This window comes from Chlamydotis macqueenii, chromosome Z, assembly GCF_036417535.1.
Source record: "Chlamydotis macqueenii isolate bChlMac1 chromosome Z, bChlMac1.mat, whole genome shotgun sequence".
Lineage (NCBI taxonomy): Eukaryota > Metazoa > Chordata > Aves > Otidiformes > Otididae > Chlamydotis > Chlamydotis macqueenii.
Genome location: NC_141593.1, coordinates 58715015 through 58742849, shown reverse-complemented (window position 1 = coordinate 58742849; position 27835 = coordinate 58715015). Strand labels below are relative to the sequence as shown.

General features: G+C 35.1%; 1 protein-coding gene across 2 annotated transcripts in view; it reads left to right on the top strand.

Annotated features, from left to right (window-relative positions):
• FBXL17 (F-box and leucine rich repeat protein 17) overlaps positions 1-27835 on the top strand; it is a 310951-nt gene that overhangs the window by 27152 nt on the left and 255964 nt on the right. The window contains exon 5 of one of the 2 annotated variants that reach the window (XM_086770408.1): positions 20-1718. The exons of the other annotated variant lie outside the window; for it this stretch is intronic. Within the exon in view, the coding sequence (XP_086626534.1) occupies positions 20-259 (240 nt within the window). The 3' untranslated portion in view covers positions 260-1718. Of the gene's footprint in view, positions 1-19; positions 1719-27835 lie in introns of those variants that run through there. 2 annotated transcript variants of the gene reach the window in all.

Below are 27835 nucleotides of genomic sequence, written 5' to 3'. Positions count from 1 at the left end.
TTTTTTGTCCACTAAACAGGTACAGCGTGAACAGCAGCAGCAGTGCAAGCTTCACCCCACTGCCCCACCAAAGTGCTGCAAACCCTGGCCTAGAGAGAGACCTCTAGCGAGGGTTAAGAGGCTGGTTCAGTTTCCATGCTCACTCAGTCTTTACTGTGGCTGCCAATGGGAGCACCCGTTTGTGATAGTGTATAGATATCCACATCACAAAAGCACCAGGAACTGGACTGAAAGCACCAGCTTATTTCATAAAAACTAACGACCATCTGTCAGATCAATTTAACTTCAGTTACCACAGACCTGGGCCACTGGTAGAAGTGAATGGCTCCATGTCCCATTGCCAATTCCCTGAGTTCAGCCTCTTTATAAATATTAGTGCAGCTTCTTTATACTAGGCAGAAACAAAATGTGTGTACAGACTGTAATTTTCGTGTAAAGCTAGTTGTGTACCCCTTTCAAATGCTTGACTATACATGTAAATACAATGACTTAATAATAAGGTCAGCTGTATGGTTTCACTACTCTGCCTTTTTTTTTGGGTTTTTTTTTTTTTTTTTTTTCTTTTTTCAACAAGTACTGCATTTATTGAGCTTTTTAACAAACTATTCGATGTTATGAGTTCACTTGTCGTGTATGGTGTGGGAGGGTGTGTGTGTATATATACATTTTAAAAGTAACTAAGAACTAGAGTTGTAATATGTATTGTTGCCTTAATTGTGGTTTTGGACTCTTGTTAGGCTACATGTGGTAGATTAATGGCTCTACCTACTCTACAGTTTAAAAAACTTCTTAATTTTTATATTGATGTCAAATTAAGTGTTACACCACTTTGCAGTAATTCTTTAGGCTGTAATTTGTTATGACTTTTAATGAATATTTTATATCTAAAAATGTGTAGTATATACACTGTAACATAATTACAAAGAATTGAGGGATGGAATAAAATAGGTGTGGAAAAGTGGCTGATGTAGAACTTTTTTCTACTTTTTGGTCAACACATTAAGATGATCACTCATTTGATACTTGTAGATGATATATTTTGCATACAATTTTGGAAAAGGTTAAGTACTTTTGTTTATACGTTCAAGTGATATCTGCTAATGCCTGCACATTAACAACAGGCGTGCTAGTGAACTTGTACATCAAACTTAAAGTACCCAAATGAATAATATTCTCAATATTGAAGATTCCTGTACTAATAATGCAAATGGATGGAGGTAATGTGAAAAATCTGAAAGCAACCTACAAACAAATTGCAGCAAGGTGGGAGTTTTAAATATAAGTCAATTTTTGTGTTTTCTGTGTAGTTATTGAAAAAGCCATTATGTATTGTAATGAAATACACACCAAAGGCAATGGCAGTATTACAAGGTACTTCTATATTTCTAGAGCATAAAATATTTTGGTTTTTGTTAAACATTCTGTGAGACTACAAATGGAAAGTTAAAATGTAATTATTAGTCAGCTGAGAAGATCCCCATACAATTTCTTTACTCTTGTGGTATTATCTAATTTGACCTGTTAGCATTTTATGTAAAAAGAATTAATGTAAGTAAAAGCAAATTAATAGAAAGTTGCAATAGGACATTGCCTTCAAAAGAGACTTCTACTGAAGCTGTAAAATGTCTGTAATAATAGGTGACTGCTATATTGAACAAGATGTATGCAGTGAAACTGATTCCTTTTCCTCTGAATTACAGTAATTAATAAACTTTATGAGAAAATCTAGTCTTTAGTCTACTTACTGAAATGATAAATGGTTAGTGAACTAAGCAAAATGTTTAATTATGTAGAGTCGATTTATATAAATTCTAATAGCCATAATAGATCTTAAAATAAACTAGAGTGTAGGCACTTGTTTGAGTTTTTGTAGGGTTTTTTGTTTTGTGGGGTTTTTTTTGGCTTTTGTTGTTGTTGAACAAGTCACTTCAACTTTTAATCTAATTTTAAAAACTTTATGACCAGAGGTTGGTATCTGGGTATGGAGCCTTTTTAACTGTTGGAAATAGCCATATTTGATTGCCATTTGGGTCAGTGGTCCAAGTATTACTGTGATACTTTAGTCATAAACAGAATTGCATGACACTAGAGTGAAAAATCTTTCCACTAAAATATACTTTAATAGCATACGTGCTGCTAGATAATAAAGTAACCTAAATTGAGTTGTAAGAAAAGTCTTCAGTTTTTGTAAGGTTTTCTGGGGGAGGAGGGGATGGGTTGTTTTTGTTTTTTTAATCTAGTGATATCTTGTGTCAGAGACCACTGTCAAGCTCCAGAACTTGTAGTTCTTCATTTGTCGAGTCTGTATCTTGATCCATGTTGTACTTAGTAAAAATCTCCAGCCATTCACTTAAGGATAGCAGTAAATCAAACCTGATAATATTGCTCCCAGTGAGCTGTGATGCTTCTTACTGAAAGAGATCACAAGTATGATGCTGTGAAGAAAATCCTTAAAACTGTCAGTATCATTATTTTTAAATGGTGGTAATTTGCATCCATCAAGCATAATACAAATAGGATTTTATTTGTATAGGACAAAGACAAGATTATGTAAAAATAATGAATGACAGACAGGCATTCATCTTTGTTTATATAATCTGTTCCAGAAAATTCCAGTTGAACTTTTTATCTCTATGAAGCTAGAAAAATGAACTTGTCGTTTTTCTAAAGCTGAATGAAAACACTTTGTTTTCCAAGTAACTTAGCTGTAACTTTGCGTAGCTTGAAGTTTTAAGTAAGAGAGAGCAAACCTTGAATACCGTTAGGTGTAATGGTAGTAAATTCTACAAATGTCTACATTCCCTCTCCTCATCCTACTATAGTGACCAGTGTTTGGGAACAAATATATTCATGCACTCTCATGTGTATTTTGAGATGGTCTTCCAAGTAGTTGTGTTCACCAAAATATTACATTGTTGGCATATACGTTAAGGGCAAATTGAGTGGGCATGGAGAATGAACTGCTTAAAGTCTCCAAAATACTGTCTTTTTTGAGTCAAGGTTGAATTGTTCTAACTTTTGAACTGCAACATCAGTGTCCCAGATACTTTTTTTTTTTTTTCTTTAATTTACACTTAGCTGAAAGTTTTTAGTTGTAAATTTATCATCCATATCTAAACCTGGTTTTGATGTTCCACATTTTGTGCACTTTCATCATCCTAGAAATTCCAGTCCTATTTACGGTAGAATTTGCTATGGTCTTTCAACTGTCATTCTTCTTTTTATCCAGAATGCTAATGCTTAAGAAGGGTCCGTCTGGGCCTTAGACATAGGTGTACCGTTGTACTTACTGTAGCTAATCTTGAACATCCTGTTCTGGCTTTCAGAGCTACGTATAGCTTTGCCCCAGTATTTTTCCCAGAGTCCTTAACTTAGTATTCCTCCTTTCTTCTGTTTTGAATCTTAACTTTTAATTTATTATTTTTTTTTATTTATTTTCCCCATATTAACCATTTGAAAGTTCTGTTGTGTCTGAAGTTTTCCTAAAGTTTATCTTGCTAGTGTGGTTTGCAGACACCAACTTGTGACTGTCTTCTGGTCTTCCTACTCCACTGCATCCAAATGGTTTTTTATCTATATGGGGTTTGTACATTCCTCTGACGTTATGCAGATATTATTGTTTTCTAAAAATACAAAATTATTTTTAAACCTTTTAAAGTTTTTCAAGGGTTGAGGGATATGTCTGTCTGGGGCAAGAATACATGAGTGGATACTAAAACGACCATAGGGATGACTTTGTAAGTGTAGTGGTTTTGGCTGAGATAGAACTAAATTTCTTCATAGTAGCTCATATGGTGCTAGGTTTTGGATTTGTGACCAAAATAGTGTTGATAACTGAGCAGTGCTTACATGGGAGTCAAGGCCTTCTCTGCTTCTGCCTCTGCCCTGCTAGCAAGCAGGCTGAGGTTGCAGAAGTTCAGAGGGGATACAGCCAGGACAGCTGACCACAGTTGACCAAAAGGACACCCCAGACTATATGGCGTTGTGCTCAGCAATAAAACTGAAGGAAGAAGGAGGAAGGGGAGAAGGGAAGAAGAGTTAGGAAGTTTGTCTTCCCAAGTAACTGTTGCTGTGATGACATTCTGTTTTCCAGGAAGTAGCTGGACACTTGCCTACTGATACACAGTGGTGAATGAATTTCTTCCTTTGCTTTGCTGGCATGTGCAGCTTTTACTTTACCTATTAAACTGTCTTTATCTCAACCCATGAGTTTTCTCACTGTTACATTTCCCCATTCTTTCCCCCGTCCCACTGGGGTCCGTGAGCCAGTGGCTGTGTCGGGCTGAACTGCTGGCTGGGATTAACCCAAAAGGGAAAAGATTGTCCTGGTGTTGTGTCTGCTACCAGTTTGGTAAAATTATCAGACTAGTTTATGAATGTTTTCTGTATGAACTATGAAAATGTAAATGAGAAAAAAATATATGTAACAAAGTTATGGTGAGAAAGATCAAAGGTGACTAGGAACTATTTGTCTTTTAATATTTTTCTGATTAAACATAGATAAAATTTCTGCTCATATGCAGCTCAAACATGGAACACAATAATAACATTTTGATGGGTGAACAAAAAAATGGTTGCTACTGTTAATATTATCTAACTCGTACTTAAATGTCATAGGCCATCATCGATATTTGGAAGACTGATCTATACAAGAAATAAGAGTAAGTTTATTTCTTTTAGGCTTCAGAGGGGTTAATTGAGAGTGAAACAAACACATGCAAATAAGTGCTCTTAAATGATCTTGCCTTATTCGTAAGGACTACAAAAAAAAAAAAAAAAAGCCCAAAAAACCCTAGTAATCACAGGCTATGGCTAAGTTCTGCAAAACGGGGTTTGTTGCAAGGAATCTGTTCCATTGTGTGCTGCCACTTTATTCCCATGTTCTATCTCCACCATTCCAACCTGAGTGATCTCAACCTGTGGAGTGGGGGGCATTAAAAATGAGTAATTTTCTGCTGGGTGGATAAGCTGAGCTCACTGTGCAGTGAGCTCGAGAAGATAATAGGTCTGTCAAGCAGCGTGGCTGATGTCAGGGCAGGAGTATGGGTGAGGGTAAGCAGGAGTGGAAAACTGTGAAATATTATGATAGCTTTACAGTTTCATTAAACAATAGTGTGAATTCTGAGAACTTCCTCGTACTAAAACAAACAAACAAACAAAAGTAGGGTTCTCACAAAGTATTTTTCTCTTTTCCAAAAGGAAAAAAATACTGGTTTTGTTAAATGTGGGCCAGTGGGCCTGCTTCGATGTGAGTGAGCATGCAACGGCAGTTGCGGTTTTCTAGAAGACTTCTCCGGCTGCTTCCAAGGATTGCATTTTTACAGCGATGATCACACAGTCAAACCGTGCTGTGGTTAGAGGTGTAGTGGTGCCTCTGCTATTGTCTCCCTTATTAACACGAATGTCACATGCCCAAAGGATTTGTTTCTAGGCCTGATGTGTTTGAAGTGTTATGCGTCTGATGATGCTCTCTGATTTTGCAGTGGAGGTAGAGTTAGCCAGTGTACTGCAGTCAGGCTTTGCAACAACAATTGTTACAAAGTGAGTACTTTTGTACCAATTTCCTAATGACTTTGTAGTTGTTACAAAGGAGAGGTTTACTTAAAGTAGAATGTCAATTTTGCTTGCGACTCTTTGCATCTGTGCAGTTCTCCTTTATGGTATTTCTAAGATCTGTTCTCGTTTGGAGACATGCTGTAGCTGTGGAAAGAGACTATTATCAAAGCAGTTTTACAGTTTTTTTTTTAAATTGTCTTAATTCTTTTCAATACTTTCTTTAATTAACTATTTAAAATTTGTGAAAATTAAAGTGTTGAGTTGCACTGAAGTTGTCTGGTTGTTTTGGGTGGCAGTGATAGCTGTTAATCTTGTGCAGCCTTTGAAAATACTGAGGACTACTTAAGTATATAGAGAATACCTGTACTGTCTAAAATGAGTAAGAGGCTTGTGACTGTGTTCTTTAAATTGGATTATTTCAACATGTGCTACATAGATCTCTTTGAAATACAGTTATTATTTAATGAAAACGTGAATTTCTAGAATGAAATTGTGGTAGAGAATTTCTGTTGTTTTAGACGTTGTTGAAAATACCTTAATGTTCATACTTCAGAAATTTGTATTTTATGTATTCCAGAACAGCTGTATGTAGTATCATTTTCTTCTACGTCTAGTGCTGCCCATCACATCTCAGAACATCTTAGAAAATATCTTCTTATAGGAGTCATTCTTATGCTACTGTCTTGTTGTTTTAGGGTTTTTTTAATGTCTCTTAGCACTTAGTGCCTGTAGAGATAAGTGTTGTTTTTTCTTTTTTGGTTGTTTTTTTTTTTTGTGTGTGTTTGGTTTTTTTTTTGTTTTTTTTTTTTTTCCTTGCTGGAGGAAAAGAAATCTGAACAGCAAATTTTAAACTTGGATGATGGTACTTTGATACTTACGCTTTTAGATAAACTGAAAACAAAGAACATGACCGTGCTTTGGAGGATGTAATTTTTTTGAGGAAAAAGGTAACAAAGTTCTTGTGATTATATCTGGTAGGGTTGTGATGTCCTTCCTCCTCCATATGCCTCGTTTCTGTTGTGGGTGGAGTTATTTGTAAATTCAAAATTTTACTCTGAAGGTAATTCCAGTGTTTTCACTGCAGGAATGGCATTTCAAATAACATGGCAGTAGCTTACTTGTTGCTTTTGTGCAGGAGACAGTTTAGCTGCGTTACTATGTGAACTCGGTAAAGGACTGGGTAACATATGTACGTAATTGTTTTCCTCTCCTGTAAAGCATTCTTTTCGTGAACTGAAAAGAATTGTAGAAACAAGGGATATCCTATATTGGCATGGTGAGATACTGCTGTTTTCGTTTTTTTTTCTTGCTGCTTTTACATGGAAGTAGCAATTCACTCAGTGATATCTTGGACTGTAGGAACAGATCTAATATATCTGTGAATGTACACCTTACTTTCCTAAAAGAAAACTTGGGCGAGGTAATGCAAAAAGTCACTATGTTAAGTCTTTTATTTTTTATGCTAACTTGGGATTTGCTAGTAATTTGCTCTGATCCTATGAAGATGATGATAGTACAGTTTGTACATCAAGTTAAACACAAGTAGAAGATTTAAAGTAATACTTCCTGTTGTCAGACTACAGTTCTTTTTAAGGAAAATGCCAGTTCTATTTTAAATAAATGTTATAACAAGAAATAACTAAATCTGGATACATATTTTGACCATTTTTGTCCAGTCTAAGCTATCTACTTAGTAATGAATAAAAAAGTGGTATCATGTGACGCTAATTTCATGATTGGTAAAGTGTCTACAGAACAATTTCTACTTGCCATTTAGTATTGGCTTTTAAGTACTGAAGCATATTAAAGATACTAAATATGCATTAAAAACAGTGGAAAACTTGGTGTTTGTGGGGTGTAGGCATTTTTTTTATCTGAAGAGTATCTCTCAGCAGTTGGCTTACATTCAGATGCTACTAGCTTTGCAGGAATTTTTGTAGTACAGTCTATAAATGCTTCACCATTTTAGCATGTTATTTGAAGAACAAGAATGTAAATAGTTAATTCTGTGATATTATTTATTTTATATTTTTAAAGAAAATTAGGAAGCAAAAATATAATATTTTTGTCCAGTAGTTAAAAAAAAATTAATAGATTCTTCTTGATTTAAGCGTGCTTTGTGTCTTTCTGCCGCTGGAATTTGTAGGAAATGTTGCTTTGAGAGAAGATAAATTTAAATGCACAATAAAACATAATAGGCAGATTGATGATTTAGCTACCTTGCCTTAGGACTTTGTGCCCAAAATAAATGGTTCCTTTTATCTGGTAACTCTGTTAATGATGTCATTCTTTGTGGATCAAATCTGCCATAATGAAATCATTAGTATGCTGTAGCCGTGTTTACTAGGACAGTTGACTTCTGCAATAGTTAAGAGTTCATCACAGGAGATTTTTTTCTCACCAATGTAATTTTCCAGGAATATTTGTTTCTGAGAAATTTGACTATCTTAGAAATAACATTCAATTTCTCTTATTTCTAAAATTTGAAACTAGATTTTTTTTTTTTTTAGGTGAGCACTGCAAATTTTTTTTTTTTTTTTTTCTGAATGTGGAAATGGCACATAATTATTACTGTTACTACTGGTTAACCTGTTTGTATTTATATTCAGAAGATGTATGATTATTACTTTCTTGATTTAAGCTTGTCACCCAGAAAAGTTAGTCTCATGAGTGTTAGCACTGATTACCAGTCTCTTACACACTACAAAAATCAGAGTTTTTGTAAAAGCAGCTGTTGATTTTGAGAACAAATATTCTTGACAAACTACCTATTCATTTAATATTGCTGTTTATGCAGTTTGTATTCCCTACAAAAATATAGCACAACAATTTTAATTTCAAGATCTTAAGTGTTCAGTTGCATAAAACATTCCCTTCTTAATCACTTTAGACAGATGTTTCCTTTCTATCTAGAGAGTATGTGTATGAGCAAATGTTTTGCTTGGAAAAGTTCTCATTTTTCACAAAAAAAAAAGTAAGAAATCTGTATGAATATCTGCTTGTGACTCCTTAAAATTCAGTTTTTCTGTACCAATTAGCAGGGGAACCCACTACAATGTAGAAGATGTGCTTTTGCTCTTTTATTGTTCTCTGAAGAATACAGCTTGCTTGTGTTCAAGCCAAGGTTTGAAACGAAATGAGCATTACTTTTTTTTTTTTTTTTCTCCTCATGTATACTGTCTGTGTTAAAGATAATTAATTTTGAGATGGATTATGTACCTAAATGTATGTAGAGAAATGTGGCATGATATGGCCAAATATGAACATTTTCTGTTTAAGATCTGAAAAGGTTTGTTAAGGCTACCTGAAATTTTTTTCCCTAGATGCTAGAGGCTGATGTAAGTGTAGGAACAAGTAAAAGCAGGCAGTTGTGTTTTTGTGTTGTTGGGGTTTTTTTTTTTATTATTTGTTTTTCCCTTATTTTCCTACTAAAAAGAGGCTTTATAAGGGGTACTCTAAACTTCATTCCTACTTATTTTTCCATGAATTCCCTTAAAGTTCAGGCTGGGCCTAATTGGAGGATAGGTCAGTTGTTTTACAAGTGACGCTGCTCTCTGAATATATACAGTCTTACAGCCTGTTCTGGCTTTTCTCTTGTGGAAAAGAATAGGGTGTTGTGGTGAAATTCCCCCAAAACCAACTTGTTTGTTCTTTTTTTTTCATTTTTGGGACTTAAATAAGTTGTCAATATTGTTAGTATTTCAGAGAGTAAATGTAAGATACTTTCAGCACAGAGGATTACTAATTCCTACTTTTCGTGATCTTGTCTTTTTTTTTTAAAAAAAAAAAAAAAAGAGAGAAGAAGAAATTACCAAAGTCATGTATGGGTGTGTAATACAAGATGTCAGTTATAAGCATCAGACTAGATTGGGAAAATTTGTTCTTGAACGTTTTCCATGGTGTATAGTTTCCTTAAAATTAAAAGGTGAGGGGAGTCACATCTTAAAATATTGAGCCTGCTGATAGGAATTATAAAAAATGGTTTTGGATTCATCTTGAAAAGTTAAATCTCAGGCAGCTGTCCAGTGCAATGTGAAAAATTAAATTGCTGTTGAGCTGGAGTGTTTTTGTCAGAGATAGGCTTTTACCATACAGATTGCATAATCAAATTCACACAGATATTTTTGTTTTATCCTGTGCTACCATGTGTATTTTATGAGCATTTACCAATATATTTCAATTATACAAAACTGTCTTTAAAAAAAAAAATGAGTAAAGGCTAAGAACTGGCTAGTAGACAGATACCCTCTCAGTGATAGTGCCTCATTTGTAACTTTGGGAAGTTTAAATGTAGTTTACGTGTACTCTGGTGTCTTGATGAAGTCCAATCTATTATATTAACACTGTGATTGTTTTTAAACTCTTTCTGTATGAATTTTTGAGCCAGCAAGTGCCAAAACCTTTTTATATGTGAGGTAGATAGTGAAACTGTACATTACTCACTACTCAGTAGCTGCTATTTGTACAGTGCTTGAATTACTGTTGGAATTGAAGGCATTCTGTCATGCAATATTCATGTTGTTGCTTGTTTTCCTCCTTCTAAACACAAACTTGATATTATGTAAATAATTTCAGTATCAATTTATAAAATGCTTAGATTTGCTATTTTAGACTTTATTTAGTTGAAGTTAATTATAGGAGTCTGTATAGAGTGAAGAACTCTACTATGTTTTCTTTTGTTTTTAAAAAAACGCCCAACACAACATTGTTTGGTGAATCTGGTGAGTCATTGCCGCTGTATGAATTCTGATGGATTGAGGCTGACAATTCAGCCTCAATATTCTATTCCCGTTATTATGAATGTGTTATTTCTGACCTCTGAGGATTGTTCAGGGTGGGGGTGGAAAGGAGGAATTTTCCTTTACCTAATTATTGTGTATTTCAGATAAACTGTTTATTGTTATTAAATCAAAGTTGGATTGTGGAGTGGTTTTAGTCTCTTATCTCTTTGAAAACTCTCTGCAAAAAAAACCCCTGAATTCCAAAGCTTCAAATAAAAGGAAAAAATTGACTTGCTGATTGAGAATTTTGATTTAACAGTTGCAGCATTAAATGCTGACCTCAGTTTAAAAAAACTGAACTTCTACATAAAGTGTAAGATTTCTTAAAAATCTTATGTATTTTTATCAATATTTTTTCTTTACTATTTCTTCTCTGAAAGCTAAATGATTTTGCAGAGATTTTGTCTTTGTTACTGAATGTAATCTAGTTGTTATACAAATAGCCTGTATTTTCTTTTAGTAACTAACTCATTTTTTTTCTGTATAGTGCAAGTGGTCTGTATTCAAAATGTTTATTGAAAGTTCTTACTTCTTTCACAAAGATTTTTAAAAATTTCTATTATTATTCTGTCTTGCAAACTGTTTGAAGCAGGCAAAGGGCTTCTGTCTCTGCAGACCTTAATTATTTTTCAGAATCACCCAAACATTCTGTTGAGCACTTTTCTCTTTGCCTGGTATACTTACACAATTTATTTTCAGTTTTCACTTATTGACACCAAGTTTGATCAAGGTCAGTTTGTTTAGCTTTGAATCTGTTTGATGCCATTAAGAATGGCGTATTCTCTCCACCTAATACAAAAAAAAAAAAATCTAAAAGATTGCTGTTTCTCATCAGAAGAAGAGCATTTAATTTTCTCTGAAGAGGGAAGATAAATTATCAGCAAGAATCCCTGAGTTAAGGGCACTCAGGTGACAGTAGGGTCCATTCCGCTTTGCATGAAACAGTCATTCACTGGGATTTGGTCTGTAGAGGACAAGCTGGGTGTGTGTTGGGGGTGGGGGGGAATCGGGTCTTGGATTGGTGGTGAATTTTTTGGTTTTAGGTTTTGGTTTTTTTTCCTACCTCCCTCCTACCCCTCTCCCCTCACCCTTTTAGGAGTGGTAGTAGCAGATGCAAACACATTGTAAACCATCACAACGACTGTTATGGAGTGCTTTAGTACAGCACTGAGTGTGCAGGCATAGCTCACGTGTAAGACAGGCTCAGACTTGGCATTGTGCTGACTTTGTTCAGATAGCTTCCGTTTAATCTAAAGTAAAGATTAGCCTGAAATAAATCTGTATTGATAGAACTTTGTAGTTAGTCATTGTAAATATACCTCAGTGTCCAGGCTGCAGAGTCTGTACACTGTTCTTCATCTTGTTTGACGGGAAAAACATGTCTCTCCTTCTCCGTAGTCTCATGTTCCCATGACAGTTACAATTTAAATGAACTTTTCAACTGTTTGTGGAAAAGTAACTAGCAGTTTCTAAATCCCTGCTGTCTTTCTAATTATTGCTTTGATTATATTTCCAGATTGCTAAACTTAGTTTTTGTTGGTTTTTTTTCCATTGTCTTGAGGTTGGGGTTTTTTTTGTTTATTCCAGAATAGTTAAAGTATTTGCCTTCTAGGCTATGTTGTCGTGTCTTCCTTTACTTGTTATTTTTTTTTGTCTGATCTTGCAAGGATGGACTTCAGTATTCAGTACATGACAATGCTATTAATATAGTGGTCTAGAGCTTCTTAATGGAAACAGGCTGAGCAGAGACCTCATTTTATATGGATTCTTTTACTTGATTTCAGGATTATTCTAGAATGCATGTGGGGATGTCAGCAGGTTATGATGCACTATTATTGTGCATGATTACCTTTCCACATCAAGTTCTGCAGGCCTTGACGGATACTATTCCAGCTTTTCAAACATCAACAGTTAGATTCTAAGGTTTCATTATTATTTTCAAGTGGAAACAATTTGAAAAATGAGTTGAATTTTCAACAGAACTTAGTTAAACTTAAATAGTGACTGGAGGTACTGATTCTAAGTAGCTTAAGTCTTCATTAGACCTACAGCTCTTTAGAATATCTGATTTCAGTTTTGGAAATTGAGCATTTTACATAATTGGGTTCCTAAACTCACACTTAGGTCCTCAAAAAGTTATTTCTGAAGACTTCTGATATCCTCAGTTCCTATTAATTTTAAAATATGAGTATGCAACACTCTGGAAGTCAGGACCCTTTTATTTATAGTATCAAATATGTAATCTTTAAGAATAGACTCTGACCCATGTAATGCTAATCTGTGTTTGGATTGTAGTGGAGAAGTGAGATTGTATCCTTTGTGATGTGGGTTTCAGTTCTTTAATTGTACTTCCAGGTGAAAAAAAAAAGCTTTATGTCTTTCAAATGTATGTTACTACAATGAAATTCAAACAACAATACCATTAAAATACTTGTAATTAAAAGCTACAGTGAAATCAATTGTATATTATTTTGTGTAGTACTACGTGTGTGGTTTTTATCCTTTTTAAAATATATTCTCCAAGTAACATGTACAGATTTAAAATCTTCCTCTACTTTCCTTTTCCTACTTTTTCCTTTTCCTACTGTTAAAGCACACAATAGTTCCAAAGAAAAAATGGATATAAAGAACTTGCTCATTTAACTCTCAGACACTTTTTGTCAATAAAAACAAAAATCATGTCCTCCCCTTTTCACATTCTCTGTCCTTTCAGTACTACCAGCCAGCTGGCCTTCAGTGACTTCCTACAACAGCAGTTCGAAAACTTTAATAATAATAATAGTTGGAAAAATAAAAAGTGCTTCTCAGAGTAACTAGAGGACGTTGACTGGCTTTTCTTTTCTGGGGAAAGAGGATTTAAACAAACTTTCCGTAACATTTGTTGGATGTGTATTTCATAGTAACCACCATGAAGTTCACTGCATTTAAGGAGACGATGAAGCTGAGATGAAAAGATATAAATTCATGAAGGCTCAGCTTCACAGCTGGTGTATAATCCTTTCTGTTGTCGCTGGTGCCCTGGCCCCGGTACCCAGCAGAACAAAGGGAGCTGAATTGGAAATGGTGGGAGCTGAGGAGCCTTTCGCTGGCAGCACATCTCATGGCCATAGGCCTTGTCACAGCGCAGTGTGATACCCTTTATTCTAGGTGACAGATGCGAGGTGGGTTCTGCAAGGGGGAAGTCATTACTAGCGCGAGGGCAGTGTCAGATCAAAAGTAACCAGCGATCAAACAAGGTAAAGGGCTGTGGAAAACAGGCTTTCTGTCTGGCCTCAGCACCTGCCGGATCACTGAGGGGAATAGTCCTTGTGTGTCAGGTTGCCTTGATTCCCTTTGATGTATGGTGAATGAGTGAAGATGGAAACTGAAGTGGAGAGGGAAGAGTTTTATTTCCCATTTCTTTTGGGTGATTAAAGGTGCTTTGCTATGTAATGCTGACATAGACTTTACAGCCAGAAAATCTCTGCAAGGCCCTTGTTTGAAGCAAAATGTTCAGGACTTTGGTTTTCTGTTTCCAGCTCTGTGTCTCACTGATGAATTTTTCAATGGCATTGCATTTTGACGGTTGAGGACAAAAATTATATTAATACTTTATTTAATTTATTGAAGAAAACTATAAATGGTTGTAATTCTATTATTTTTATGAGCTGTTTAGTGAATTACTGCATACAAGATATTAGTACCTTGTGGATTTTCTCAGAACTGCAGGATTTAGATTTTTTGTTGTTGTTGTTAATATACTCGTTAAGGCATGCCTTGTCTTGGTTTTTGCATTCTGTTCAAAATTTCATGAATTTATCATTCCTTTAAGCAGGAAGGGAGATGTGGAAGCATATACTACAAGTACTTTTTTTTTTTTTTTTTTTGAGCATGAACACTTTTGCTACAATTCAGAATATAAGGTCTAGCTAGCTATAAAGTAAAGTGATTACCTATTAACATTTCAGGTGTGATGATAATATGCCATACTTGGTGTTCAACTTGTGAAATAGTTTTCTTTATATATACACACCTGCAAAACATAAGTAGTTTTATAGCTTTAATAATTTTTCATGGTGTTTCATGACATAATTCCGTAGACGATTATATTTTATTAAGCAAATGTGCTGGAACTTAAGTGAACTTCCTCACTTCTGCATCCTTTTTATTCTATTAAAGATATTTTGCAATTTCCATTATTATCTCCCTTGATAACATAGAATAAAAACAGGATGAAACTTGCTTAAGAAAATCTCCATCAGTTTTATTACCAGTTGGAAAAGCTTTACATACTTCAGTATCGACTCAGCAAAATTGAAGTGTCTGTGCGGATTTGTAAACATTTGAAAGATAGTGCAGAATTAACAGAAACAGTAGTATTTGCCTTAAAAAAAACACTGGTTTTCTGAGATCATTCTGTACATTTGTGGCAGGCCTTTTGTTCTTCATTGTATAATAGTTCAGCTTTTATGCAACTTTTCAAATTTTACTCTTGCATTAATTGACCTCAGTGTCTTCTATTTTAAGTGACTATGTAATTTAAAATCAATATAATTTTCATGCATAGAATAATTGCAATCAGTGATTAGTATTCAGGTATCTTTTGGAGAAGATCTTATTTAGTTTGGTTTATTCTTTTCATCTCTGAGCTACAGAGAAATCGGTACAAATCCACCAAAAAAGAAAATTCAAAATAAATTTTTAGATTCAAAGAGAAAGTTGTGTAAGATTTTCATCTTGTTGCAATCTAGTTAAATGGGAATTAATTTGCTATGCATATGTGACTTCTTTATTATTTCTGTTATTGTTTTTATTAAGTAAAGGGGCACTCGCAATTGCAAAGTTCCTGTGAACAGTAAAGTGTAATACAACTTCAGCTGTGGTGCCATCTGAGTCATCAGAGTACTTTGACCTAAAAATTTAGAACCACCCTGTTACATTTTGCCCATAATTCTTATTCCCTTAACTGATTTATAATTTCAGATGTAGCTTCAGGTAGTGTGCCTATCTTCTGAAAGTTAGTGTTCTAATTGGAAAAAAAATGAAACCCTAGCTGAAACAAAAATGTCTTCCTTAATTAGTTTGGATTTGTCTGGATTTGCAACCAATGGAAAAAAGTGTGTGTGAGACCCCTCTGAAGAAAGGGTCTTTTATTTATTTATTTTTTTTTTCTTTAGATCTGTATAGACTTTACTAGAGCTGCTTAATGTGATATACCCATTTTCTAAGTTTTGTCGCTCCAGCTTTAGGCTCAAATTAAAAAAAAAAACAAAACCCAGAGACCATAAACTGCCTAAATTTTATAAATAATGCAGCCTTCTGTATTAAGCTAATTTTTTTTACCTTGAGTTACTTCTCATAAAGCATTGCATAATTTTAGAGGTATCTTTCATGCCTCTACAAATTGAGGTCTTTTTCATATTATTAAACTATTTATTCTAAATTGTTGTTCCACTTCACTTCACGGTTGGTTTTTAGTTTTCTTTTTTTTTTTTTAAAAGAAGGGGAAAAAAAAAAGTTTTTCCTTGCGAGAAGTCTGCTTTTCAATAGTAATGTGAGCCTGTGCATCTGCTTCTTAATCCACAGTATTCTACATTTTGTTCTAACATGCTTATCCAACTTCTGTCTAAAATGATAGTGACTTGTGGGGATAAATGCATGATTAGTTGCAGGGAATACGGAACTCTGCAGGGTTTATGTTCTTCATTTGTATACTGACTCCCACTGCATTTGTTTCAAATTTAGATGTGTTCCTCCTTTTTTCATACCATTTAGACCATGTTTAGAAAGGTAAAATTTAAGTTTACGTCCATATTTACTTTCAAGACCTCCTTTTTAAAAATTCTGAATGTGTGAAGAATTCACTTTATTTAATTTGCTTTACTGTTGGATCACATTTCCCGCTGCAAAGCTAAATAGCTATTTGCAATGTTAAAATGAAAGTTCTGAATCTTGGCCGGAGTACTGAAATCTTCTGAACTTCTCTGGGAAGTTACTGTAAGATAAATTTGAGTAGATGTAAAGCTGAGAAAAAATACGACTAAATAAAGAGTAGATTGATATTTTTATTACATAAATACAAGCTAATCAGAACAGTAGACCTCAGAAAGAATAAAAAGGTCAGTCGGCCACCCTTTTCAGCTAATAGTTGCTAGAAAGGTCTAAGTCAATTCTTTCTGCTTGTTGAAAATGAGCAAAGAGCCCTCCATGACCATCCAAGTCCCAAAACAATGGCTCCTTGTTTTTAGTGTGCTGTAACTAGAGGAAAATATCACATTAGAAGTGTTTAAGCTAATACAGGTGAAGATCTTTGAATGTGGCAGAAGAGGATCTTGAAGGGGAAGATGGATTTAGAACACCGAATAAAAATACTTCTAGATATCTAATGTGTTAAAAAAAGTCCTTTAGAAGGCAAATAGTATTGAAATGTGTACTGACTTCAAGGTAGAAATTAACTGTGGTAAGTCTGCAATTGTGAATCACGCAGAGTCATCTGGTGGTAATAATGCCACCAGTACATTTTTTGAAGGCAGTGGTTTGCTCTTAATCTGGTACAGGTCTTGTTTAGTTTACTTGCTGTGGAAGAGCATTGCGGTGATACGGGAACAACAGCAACTAATACGAGTCAAAATGGTCATTCTGTTCTGCGCTCTTTGGCTATATAGCACAAAACTTGCCATAATGGCGTTTGGCTGTTACGTGTGGTTTTAATCCGGCATCGATATTATGTAGTCATCCCTCAGTAATGTAAGCATGAATTATTTTACTTACTGAATGAGTTCAGAGGTAGTTTGCATGCTGACAGATGTTTAATTCTGTAGTCTTTTGAAAATAGTATGAAGTGCTTTCCCTGTAGGTTCGTGGTACATAGTGTTTTTAATTTTTGAGTTATCTCATAAATATATCACAGTTTGAGAAAGTAAATTAAGGTATTAATTTGGGCTGATTTATTACTTTGGATGTCTTGAGAAATGTTCTGTGCCCACTGGATTTGCCTTTAAGAATTGTTTTTCGTAAGACTTCTCAGTATGTATAAGATTATAATCGTACTTCCCATTTGAGTTGTTTCCTTTTAGCAAGAACTATAGCATATCTTGTGCCAACTATAGCTAAGTTAATGCTGAAAGTACAGCTCTGTGTGTCTGTGCGTGTGTGTGTGCGCTGGATGTACTACCTTCAGTAAGCAATAAGCAGTCTAATAATGACACAATTCATTTTGTGAAACGAGTTTGTGTCAAAGGACACTGTCACCCTCTTTCTTTGTTAAAGCTCAAGTCCAGAATTAATGATAATGGTTCATCTTATGTTTTGTAGTATTTCAAGAAATCATTCAACAAAGGCTGCAACTCAAAATCTGTATACTTATCCTACTGATTTCAGTGTTTTGTGGGTTGGGGCTTTTTTGTGTTGTTGTTGTTTGGGGAGTGTTTGGGGGTTTTTTTTGTGTTTTGTTTTGTTGTTGGTTTTTGAGTTTTTTTCCAACTTAAAGCCACTACGTTGGCACGATGTCCTTTCTTCATTGTTGCTGTAATGCATTTACATGAGGAATGGTCTTGTAATGGAGAACAGAGCTCACTGTTAAATATACCAAGTTATTAGAGAAAGTCCATTAAATTTTACATGTGGCAAAATGTGGCAAAAAACCCTTTGCAGTTTGGCACATCAGAAATATTATGCATATTCTAAAGAAGACCCCTTTAGTCTACCAACATCTTTTCAATGTGTCAGCAATTTATGTACTGACTACAGTTAGGATGCATCTGTTTCACATACGCTGCGTAGGGTACGTGTAACTGATGAAATAGTGTGTGTTACAGTGAGATGAACGTATCAGTAAATTTCACTTGATGGAGGCACTAATAATGTGTGTAGCCTGTACAAATTTTTAAGAATTCTGTTAAAAATGTTGTTCTGACACAATTTCATTTAGTTTAATGGCCATTCTCAATGTTAATGTTTTGTTGACAGTGAGCACACCAGTGATAGTACTTCCAGCGTAAGGCATGTATTTGCAATTACAAAAAAGACCACTGAACACTGACCCTACAAACTACACTGGAAGTGCAGTATATCTTAAAAATCCTGCTTGAGCATTCTTTACTTCACTGAATAAAACAGCTTTGAAGTACTGAAAAAGATTATTAGTGTGTTGTGCACATTTATAAATACTCTTTCACAGTGGATGTGCTATCTGCAAGAAGTTGTCACTTAGGCAGTAAGATAAGACTGGAGAAGTACCAAAGTATTGACTACCACCTGAGTTTCTTGCGTATTTACTAGAGTGCAGAGAATGAAGAGGAGGGGAAGGGTTGGAAAAAGGAAAGCTTGGGCGGTTGCCAAGGCCCCTGTGTATGTGTATGAGAAGTTATAATTACGGGCTGCGAGGCTGACTTTTATTGGGCAGGCTTTTCTGGTGACTTTAGAGCCCCCCTCTGTCCCTTCCCAGGTGGTAGCTGGCTTTCATAGCCAGAATTACTTGATATTCTCAGACATGGCTAAATGGGACCTCTGCCTTAGGCTTCACATCCTACCAGCTGAAAGAAAGTAACAAATGAGAACAGATGACGAAACAGAAGTGCGTAGTAAGAGGGATGAAGAAGAAAAGCAAAAACAAAAGGTAGGAATAAGAAAGAAAAGGGAAATCGTAGGGGAGGAAGGAATGGCGAAGAAATGAAATGGTTGTAAATAATGGGCTCTAGGAAGTTGTGTTTGCACGGTGGGCGTTCTTTTTTGTTGCAACAAGAAATAATTTGCATTTATTATTTTGATGTCGTACAGTGATACTGTGTGCTTTGTAATGATAAAACACTTATCAGGTTGGTGAAATTTGAGGGGTATTAAATGGTATTTCTTGTCAAGGCCATGTTGTTCTTGACCCTCTTGTAATAATTTTGCAGGGTAGCTTGTTATCTTAGTTTTTAAAAGAAACTTCTTCAAATATTTGTTTTGGTATTCTTTCTTACTTATAAGCTATATCTTTGAGGTGGCAAAATCCTTTATAATTTAGACATCCTCTTAAATTGCAAAGTGGATATTAATGAACATCACATAAAATAATTTATAAAAAAGAGGAAGAAAATTGAAATTAAAAAGGAGAGCAATAGGTCTGAAAATTAATTGAAAGAAGTTCTGCACTTGACATGCTAGCACAAGTTCTAAGTTACTTGTTTTTACATTGTATTTAAGTCTTTGTTTATTGTTCTGAAGGGAAAGGATGCCTCTGTTTTTTAGATTAGATAGTTTTTCACACAACAAAACTTCATTATTGCTAGTTCCTTTTGGTCTGCTAGTTCCTTTTGGTCTGTATGGAATATATGAAGTTCTACTCACAATAAGTTAAGTCAGGAATTTGCAATGTATTTCAAGTTTGAGAGTTGATCTCATCTAATTAACTTTGATTCTTAAGATGAATAATCTACTATCATTTAGCTTAAATCCCTATGAAATGTTTGTGATATCTAATACTTTTTTTATTTTATTTTTTTAAATGCAAAATGCATTTTAAGTCTCATGCGGTGTCTGACCATAGTAAATACAAGATCATATGTATGCAGCGTGCATTGGCTATTTTGAACATGGTGTTTCTTGTCCCTTGTATATATTGTTTGCAACATGAACTGGGTTTATTGCATGAAACAATAAATGTAGAGGAGTTTAAAATAATGTACAAGTATTTATGTAAACTAAAATCTAAAAGGCAGTAGATGCTAAATAAAAAAGTGCCATGTATAAATTGAGTCACTTAGTTACAATTTTAACTTTAATACCTGATGAATACACTCTACACATACTTTAGCAGTGATGAGACTTTCCATTAGCACTTGAATTTATAAACTCAAATATAAATCTTTGATGGTTTTAAAAAACAGAAAATTGCTAATGTAGACAAGTGATGTGGGTTGTTCTTGTCCACTGTCCTTTTTTCTACATCAGGCTGGATGAGCAGTCGTCAGCTAGTTAGTCTTGAACTGCTAGAACACAAATAAAGAAGTTTTTAGGGATTGATTGAGAGGAGCAAAACACCAAACTAATGTGAAGACAGCGGGGAACGTGGAAATTGATAATTTTAGATTTACTTTAAGCACAAGTTAAGTAACATGAGGGGTGGTACAATCCTGTCGCAAATAGTACTGCTCCAAAAAGAAAAGGTAGTTGTGGGTATCTGACAGATGAATTTTTGAAAGGTTGCTTGCTCATCAAATTTTGTGAAATCTAGTACTTCCTTTTCCTTATCCATCTATTCTGGTTTTACTCTTTCATGAAAAAATTTAATAAACTTCACAGTAAAGTATAGTGATAGGACACTGGTCAGGCAGCACTCGGGTTATTTCCGGGGTGGCAGTTTCTGCTGCCTCACGTATGACTAGCTCATCACCTAGTGAATATGTCTAATTACTAATTTGTAATCGGCAGCTGTCATGTTTGCACTGTCAGAAAAGCTTTTGTGGAAGTTAACAGTGACAGTCTGACCAAAGCAGGTTGTTTCTGTCCTATGATTTTGCAGGAGAGGACTGGAGCAGGGTCTTGCATTACAGCCTTGTTTCATTTGCTGTACATTCATTTTCATATTACTGGATTACCATTGTATTTCCATATTTCAAGACCTATGAATGAAATGTTTATGTAAAATGAAGAAAATCTAAGAAAACATTTGCTGTGGTAGTCATACCTCCCCTCCCGCGGCTGTTTTTTTTGTGACAGACAGTGCTTTTTCTTGAATGTGTTAGTAAGGCATATTGTTCACTCATGATTATTTGATGTTTATCCCCAGAGTTTTATTTTCATTATTGTTCTATAATTTTAATATTAAATGTTAATTTAACAGAAATGTATAATCAGCTATATTATTTGTTAGGATTTTTTTTCTTGTCTGTTTCCCTGCAAACTTACATTAACCCTGTGTATGCATTTCATACCTTTTGGTTCTTCGGTAACTGTATACTGCACTTAGACAATTGACAATGTATCTAACAAGGACCCAGCTTTTCTTTTGTGACTCTAATAAGTCTAATGAATGTAACTAACAAACTTAAGGGAAAAATGTTTGCTTTGTTTATTGTTAATAGAACTTGTTAAAGAACAAGTAAATTAAATGCCTCAAAAGGGGCATATGTTACTATCTTTATTATATTTACTAGTTCAGAAATGTTAGTTTGAAGCTGAATGAAAAAAATAATTTCACTGAATAGCAAAGCAGTAATGCATAGAAATGTCCTGTGTCCACTTTTACAGTGTGCTTTCTGTGTTTTGGACCTGTTTTTAAGACTGTGTTTAACTATTTGAAAAATCTGTATTTTTCTTTAAACCTCTTTAAGTACAGCCTGTTAGGTTCAGGTTTTTATTAAGGAAATAGTGTTCATAGTTGTTAGTTTTCAGCTTTAACTAGAAAATACTTTCTTTTTATCATTCAGGAAAATATTATTCTAAACATTTGTTGTTTTGTTGGGGTTTTTTTTTGTGCATGGACTCCAAAGACAACGCTAAATTGTTTCAAGCTCGTTTTTAAAATTTAAGTAGATTATTTTACAGTTAATAGGTTTTATCTGAATGTACTTTTACTTACCAATACAAAACATGTTATAGTTAATGTTCAGTTTTTCCTTTTAAATTTTTAAAAATTTATTTTAATGAAGACATTAATGCTATTTTGTTTACTGAGTTTCCCCATGAGAAAAAAAAGAATTTGCAGATTATGCCAATCTTATCTGGCAATACGGTTATGTGGCAACAACTTGAGATTTTTTTTTTTGTTGTTTTTAATTATAACATTGGAGATCAAAGTTAATGAAAGGCTACAGGTTGCTCAACGTGCTTATTGCTGCATTTTGTGACACAAGTAAGATGAAAATTATGATGTCATAATCGCTGTGCTTTTAATATTAGTGAGTATTGACTGAAATTCTAAGTATTGGTATGTGTAACAGCATCTATTCAGCAAAGTGTTGTTCTGTTTTTCAGTTCATATGAAAAATTACCAAAACCATACCTGTTTGCTATTATAATAGCAGTCTTAAATGTAATAATTGATAAAATAATGTTGCGATTAACAGTCTGTGTATAGTGCTTGCAGTAAAATCTAAAAAAACCCGAAAAAAGTAAAAATACTCTTTTACTTCAAAATATTTTAGATATGTGTGCATTTAAGTCCTGAATTTAAGAATCTTCTGGTTTATGAGAGGAGACGTGAGTGTGCCAGTGATTTTGCGTAAGAAAAAATTGTTCTCTTTACACAGTTAAATGTATAAGCTACTGTAAATCTGTTTATTCAGAACATATTTAGCATTTACAGACACAGATTAAGTTAATTTTTAAGTGTTATGCAGTGGTTTTTGAAGACAGGAAAAAAATCTCTGCATGCAGTATAGTGAATGCATTATTGAATTCCCATCAACTCTGTTCAGTATCTAGGCACGCACACGAGGATGTGTGTATTGAGTGTATGTGTGTGTGCATACCTTAATTTTAAGCTTTGTGCATGTGGCAAATTCTAATAAGTAAAGCATTTTCAAATTTATGTAAGGACTTGATATTTACTTTCTAATAAATTACTGTAAAGAAATTGTTTTGGGATAAGTGCAAGTCATATATTCATGTGTGCGCGCAATTTAATAACTGAAAAGAAGGCTGTTACAAGCCTTTACATCTCCTTCTGAGCTGAAGACATGGTATACAGTACCCTTTCTTAGATTTTTCTTAGTCACTGCAGATTGCATGTGTAACAGAGGAAATATTTTAAAATTAATTTTAAGAGTGCCTTTTAAAAACAGTCTTTGAATAAAAGATGCAGCTAATTAATTGGTATGTAGTAGTGTTCAGTTAAAATTAAACAGTATTTTTCTTTTAAAATTACTCCAACTATTCTGAAGACTAATAAAAGACAAAAATAATAATAGTTTTGATCCTGACACTTATATTTGATTAGCCATTATGTGTATGTTCTTCAGAATTGTGATTTAATATATAGTAAATGCAATCCATAAAAAAGAAGTAACAGTAGTTGTAATTATTATCAATAATGCTGTAGCTCTGTAGAATAGAGTAGTTGCTGTACTTTGAAATTGCAGGGGTAGTTTCATACTGACCATTTGTATACACTGTTTTCACACTGTTCGCTTGTTAATAGTGCCTGTTCTGTAATACAATACGAAGTTAAATAGTAGTATTTATGAAGTATTAAAAATTAATGATACTATGGCAGGTACCAATAGAAGGAATATCAGAATATTTTCTGTCTCCTAAGTTACAGCAATAATCTTGAGGGGCAATATGCAAATAATTTCAGGTTTGATGCTCGATAGCTTTGTATTAGAAGTGAGTTGTTTGTACTGAAGTATCTAATGTAAAACTGTTATAGCTGTAAAATATTCAATGCGCTCATTAGTTCGCGATGTAATTGTTGTAAAGAATGGTTAATGTGTGTTAATAAGGGAAACAGTAGCACCATACCTTAGGTGGTTTCATGTATCTTGAGATCATTAGCAATGAAAGACTGTTATTTAGACCATTTCTTTTTCCTGTATGTGTAGTAGGTAATTGTTTTCTTGCTGTGATAAGATAGACCATCTTCTTGCTACTGTGAACATTAAAGTAGCTTTTTTTTTGTGTAGCTTTTTTTTAGGTCTTTCTTTCTCTTTTGTGCTCTAGTGTAGCATCTCACTTCGGGTTCATTATTTTCTGCAGGTTATTTAAAATGTGTGTTTACTTTTGTTTAGGTAAAAGTGTACCTTAGGACTCAGTGTACCTGAAAAGAACTAATTAATACTAAAGGTCAGGCTGTACAATATAAAATATATCCTTATAGGAGTATTTCATAGTAATTTTTTTTGCATAGTAGATAAGTGTTTTGTTTGAGCAAGTCCCTTTTTTTTCCTGTTCTTGACTAGTGTTACACTGCATGATTCACGTAGTACTGAAAGAGAGTAGCTCCATTTGCTCTATTTATAGCTCAAACAAAACAAATTGCCACCTTACTATTCACCATTTTTATATCAGTATATGGATAATAATAAATCTGGAGCGAAAGAAAAAAGGTACATAAAAGAAAGCACCTCATCACAAGAAAAGGGCTCCTTTTCGATGAGGGACTAATCAAATGACACTGATGAAAAGACATCTTTGAATCTTTATTATCTGATGTAGATGACTGAGCTCTCAAATTTTGTACGTACGAGTCATGTTTTTCAATGCAGTTTGTCAAACTACAAAATGATTAATCTACCTGTCATTCTGAATTGATATCGGGGAACCTTGTCAGAGTGTACGTAATGATCTATGACTGTCGGCTTTTGATAGTAATACTATATTTACAACTAACAAAATTTAAACATGCATCATTTTGTCCTTGAAATGAGCTTATTTTATTCCCTTGATTTGTGAAAACGTGGCTTTTAATAAAAAGAAAAACAGCACTTTACTGGAAAAATGTAGCTCATTTTAGCTTTTTGCACTCATTAAGAATGCTGCTTGTTGCACACCTAATCATGTGCTAACTGTTCATTTGAAATTTTTATTATAATTCTTTTTTTTTCTGCCTTTCCTTGCTGCCTTTTCGTATATATCACTTGAAAAACATAAAATTATTTTAAAGTAGCATTCATATTTTCAAGTACTACCTAACATATCAAAATACTATTTTTACAGTTTTATTAGGCAGTCTGGAGCCTAAGACAATTTAAGGACTGAAGAGAAGTGGGCAATATATAGGCAATACGTATATTTGACTTGGAAGTCAAAGTGATTTTTTTTCACTGCCAGCAGGAGCTGGCTAAAAGCCTGCAGAATGTCAAGGCAGAGGAAATGTTGGTTCTTTCTCTGTGATATACTTTTCTGGATACTGTTACACTAGACTTTCTCCAAATAGGACAAGCTTTCCTTGTACTCTTGTGTAAATCACTTGACTCTTTTGTGCATTGATTTCCCTATTGACACAACATTGCTAGTAAAAGCTACCTCATGAACTGTTTGAAGAACAGTTAGTATTTTCAGTCTACTTTAAGATTGAGATGTGAGCCTCATGGAAGGTATTATGTGAACTGTTCAAGTTTAACTCTTGAAAAATACATTAATTTAGTTGGAAATCAGAATAGGTGTTAAACTATACGCTAAAGTGTTTGGCAGTAGTTAACACTAAGAAAAAAAGAACCTACTCATACAAGTCCTAGAATTGTCTGTCATAAAACCACATAGATTGGAGTGAACCTCTGGAAGTTATCTAGTCCAGTCTCCTGGTCAAAGATAGCGCAGGTTGTTCAGATGAGTTTTGAGTATCTGCAAAGACAGAGATTTCACAGGCCCTCCATGCACCCTGTTCCAGTGTCTGACCACCCTCCTGCTGTTGCACTCTTCCTAGCACAGCCTGTTACTCATTCCAGTCAGGCAAATACTTGGAATATCCATTCATCTGCTCTGTAGCAATATTTAGTTTCACTGGTGGAGATGGAGAAATTACAGTTAGACTGTAGTGTTTGATAAATGGATTCATTTTCCCAAAATTGAGAAATAAATTTGAAAATCAAAAGCATGTGTTTTATTTCTTTCAGACTTTGCATGGAAGTGGAGAAGAGTCTACATATTCTGTGATTAAATAATGATTAACAAGAATAAGAAACTGGACTAAGATTTTTATGTTTTCAAATGTTAATCTTTATTTTTGTATAAAATAAGTATTTTGAGAAATATTTTAAGAAATGCGCATGGAAGATTATGTAGTGATAAACAGAATGGGAAAAATAGTTGGTAGCTGCAACAATGTGATTGTCAGTTGATATACTGTGGTGAATTGTAATAATGGAATTGTGTCTGAATAGTTCATCTGGTGGGTTTTTTTGGGGGAGTGGTTACAATTAAGACAAGTGGATGAGAAATTTCCTGTGCATTTTAAAGGCTAGTGAGCAAAGGATATTGACCTTTTCAATGGATCACTAAAATAGAGAAATGTAAACCGTTTAGAGAAAGTTCAGTGATATTACCCTCTTTGGAAGGCTTACTTTGCTAGAGAAATATGGTTGTCACAGTTTAGCCTCGCTCGGGACCAAGCTATGCAGTCTCTCACTCACTCTTCCCACCCTCTGAAGGAATAGGGGAGAGATAATATAACAGAAGGGCTCAAGGTTTGAGATAAGGACATTGGAAAGATCATTAAAGTTACCGTTATGGGCAAAACAAACTCAACTTGGGGAAAACTATTTCAATTTATTAATAATAAAACCAAAGTAGGAAGAAAAAACAACTTCCCCCTCACCGCTCCCACTTCCCGGGCTTAACTTCATCTCATTTATCTTTACCTCCTTCCCCCTGTAAGCGGCACAGTGGAGGAATAGCAAATGGAGTTGCAGTCAGTCCGTCTCTTGTTGCTTGTCCCTGCTCCTTCCTCCTCGGGGGAAGAACTCTTCACGTTGCTCCCCTGCTCCAGCCTGGGGTCCCTCCCACGGGCTACGTGGGGGACTCCTTCGTGAACTGCTGTAGCGTGGTTCGTTTTTCCACGGGGTGCAGTCCCTCAGGAATGGCTGCCCCACTGCGGGCCCTCCATGGACCACAGCCTGCATTGGGCATCCGCCTGCCCCAGCGTGGGGTCCTCCCCAGGCTGCAGGTGGATCTCTGCTCCTGCGTGGGCCTCCATGGGCTGCAGGGGCACAGCCGGCCTCACCATGGGCTGCACCACGGGCTGCAGGGGAATCTCTGCTGGGAGCAGCATTACTGCTCCCCTTCCTTCTTCACTGACCTTGGCGGCTGCAGCCAGACATTCTTCTCACAAGAAATTCTTCACAACCAGCTCAGGCAGACGCCTCTCAGGTTCTCTTCTCCTCTCCTCTCCACTGCTTGAAGCTGGGCTGGGCCCAGTCGGCTGCCCAGCGGGAGGCCAGAGGGTGAGGGCCGCAAGGCCCACAAGGCTCGCGCCTCCCCTCTTTGCCCCTGCCTCAGCTTCTTCGCTTTTTGTTTTTGTTTGTTTTTTTCCTCCTTCTTTAATACGTTATCACACGTTATCAGGCAACATTCTGCTACCAATTGGCTCGGCCTTGGCCAGCAGTGGGTCTGCCCTAGGCCCGGCTGAGTCCGCTGAACAAAGGAGAAACAACTTCTCACAGGTTCTTGCAGAAGCTGCCACTGTAGCTGCCCTCTGCACCGCCCCCCCCCCCCCCCCAACCCAACACAAGTACGAAACAACTGAAGGGATGAGGAACTGAAAGTTTTCCATTCAAGTTTGGAGGTGATCATAGTTTTTTTTAATACATGAAGCTTTTTGTATGGGCAGTAGCTGGTTTTCTATCTAAAAATTTATTGGATTCTATTGCTAATTTGCTGTATGACTTTACAGGGGGAGGGAATGGTTTTTCTGAGAAAAACATCCTGCTGTCTTTGTGGTATCTCTGTATATATGCAGGTGCCAGAAAAGAAAGGATAGACTTTAGGGTAGAAATGGCAATTTCAGAAGAAAAAAAAAAAAACAACAAAAACCCCTGCAAAACCCAGAAAGTACTTATGTAGCAAGCACGATTTGCAGATTAGATGAGAGGTGTTAT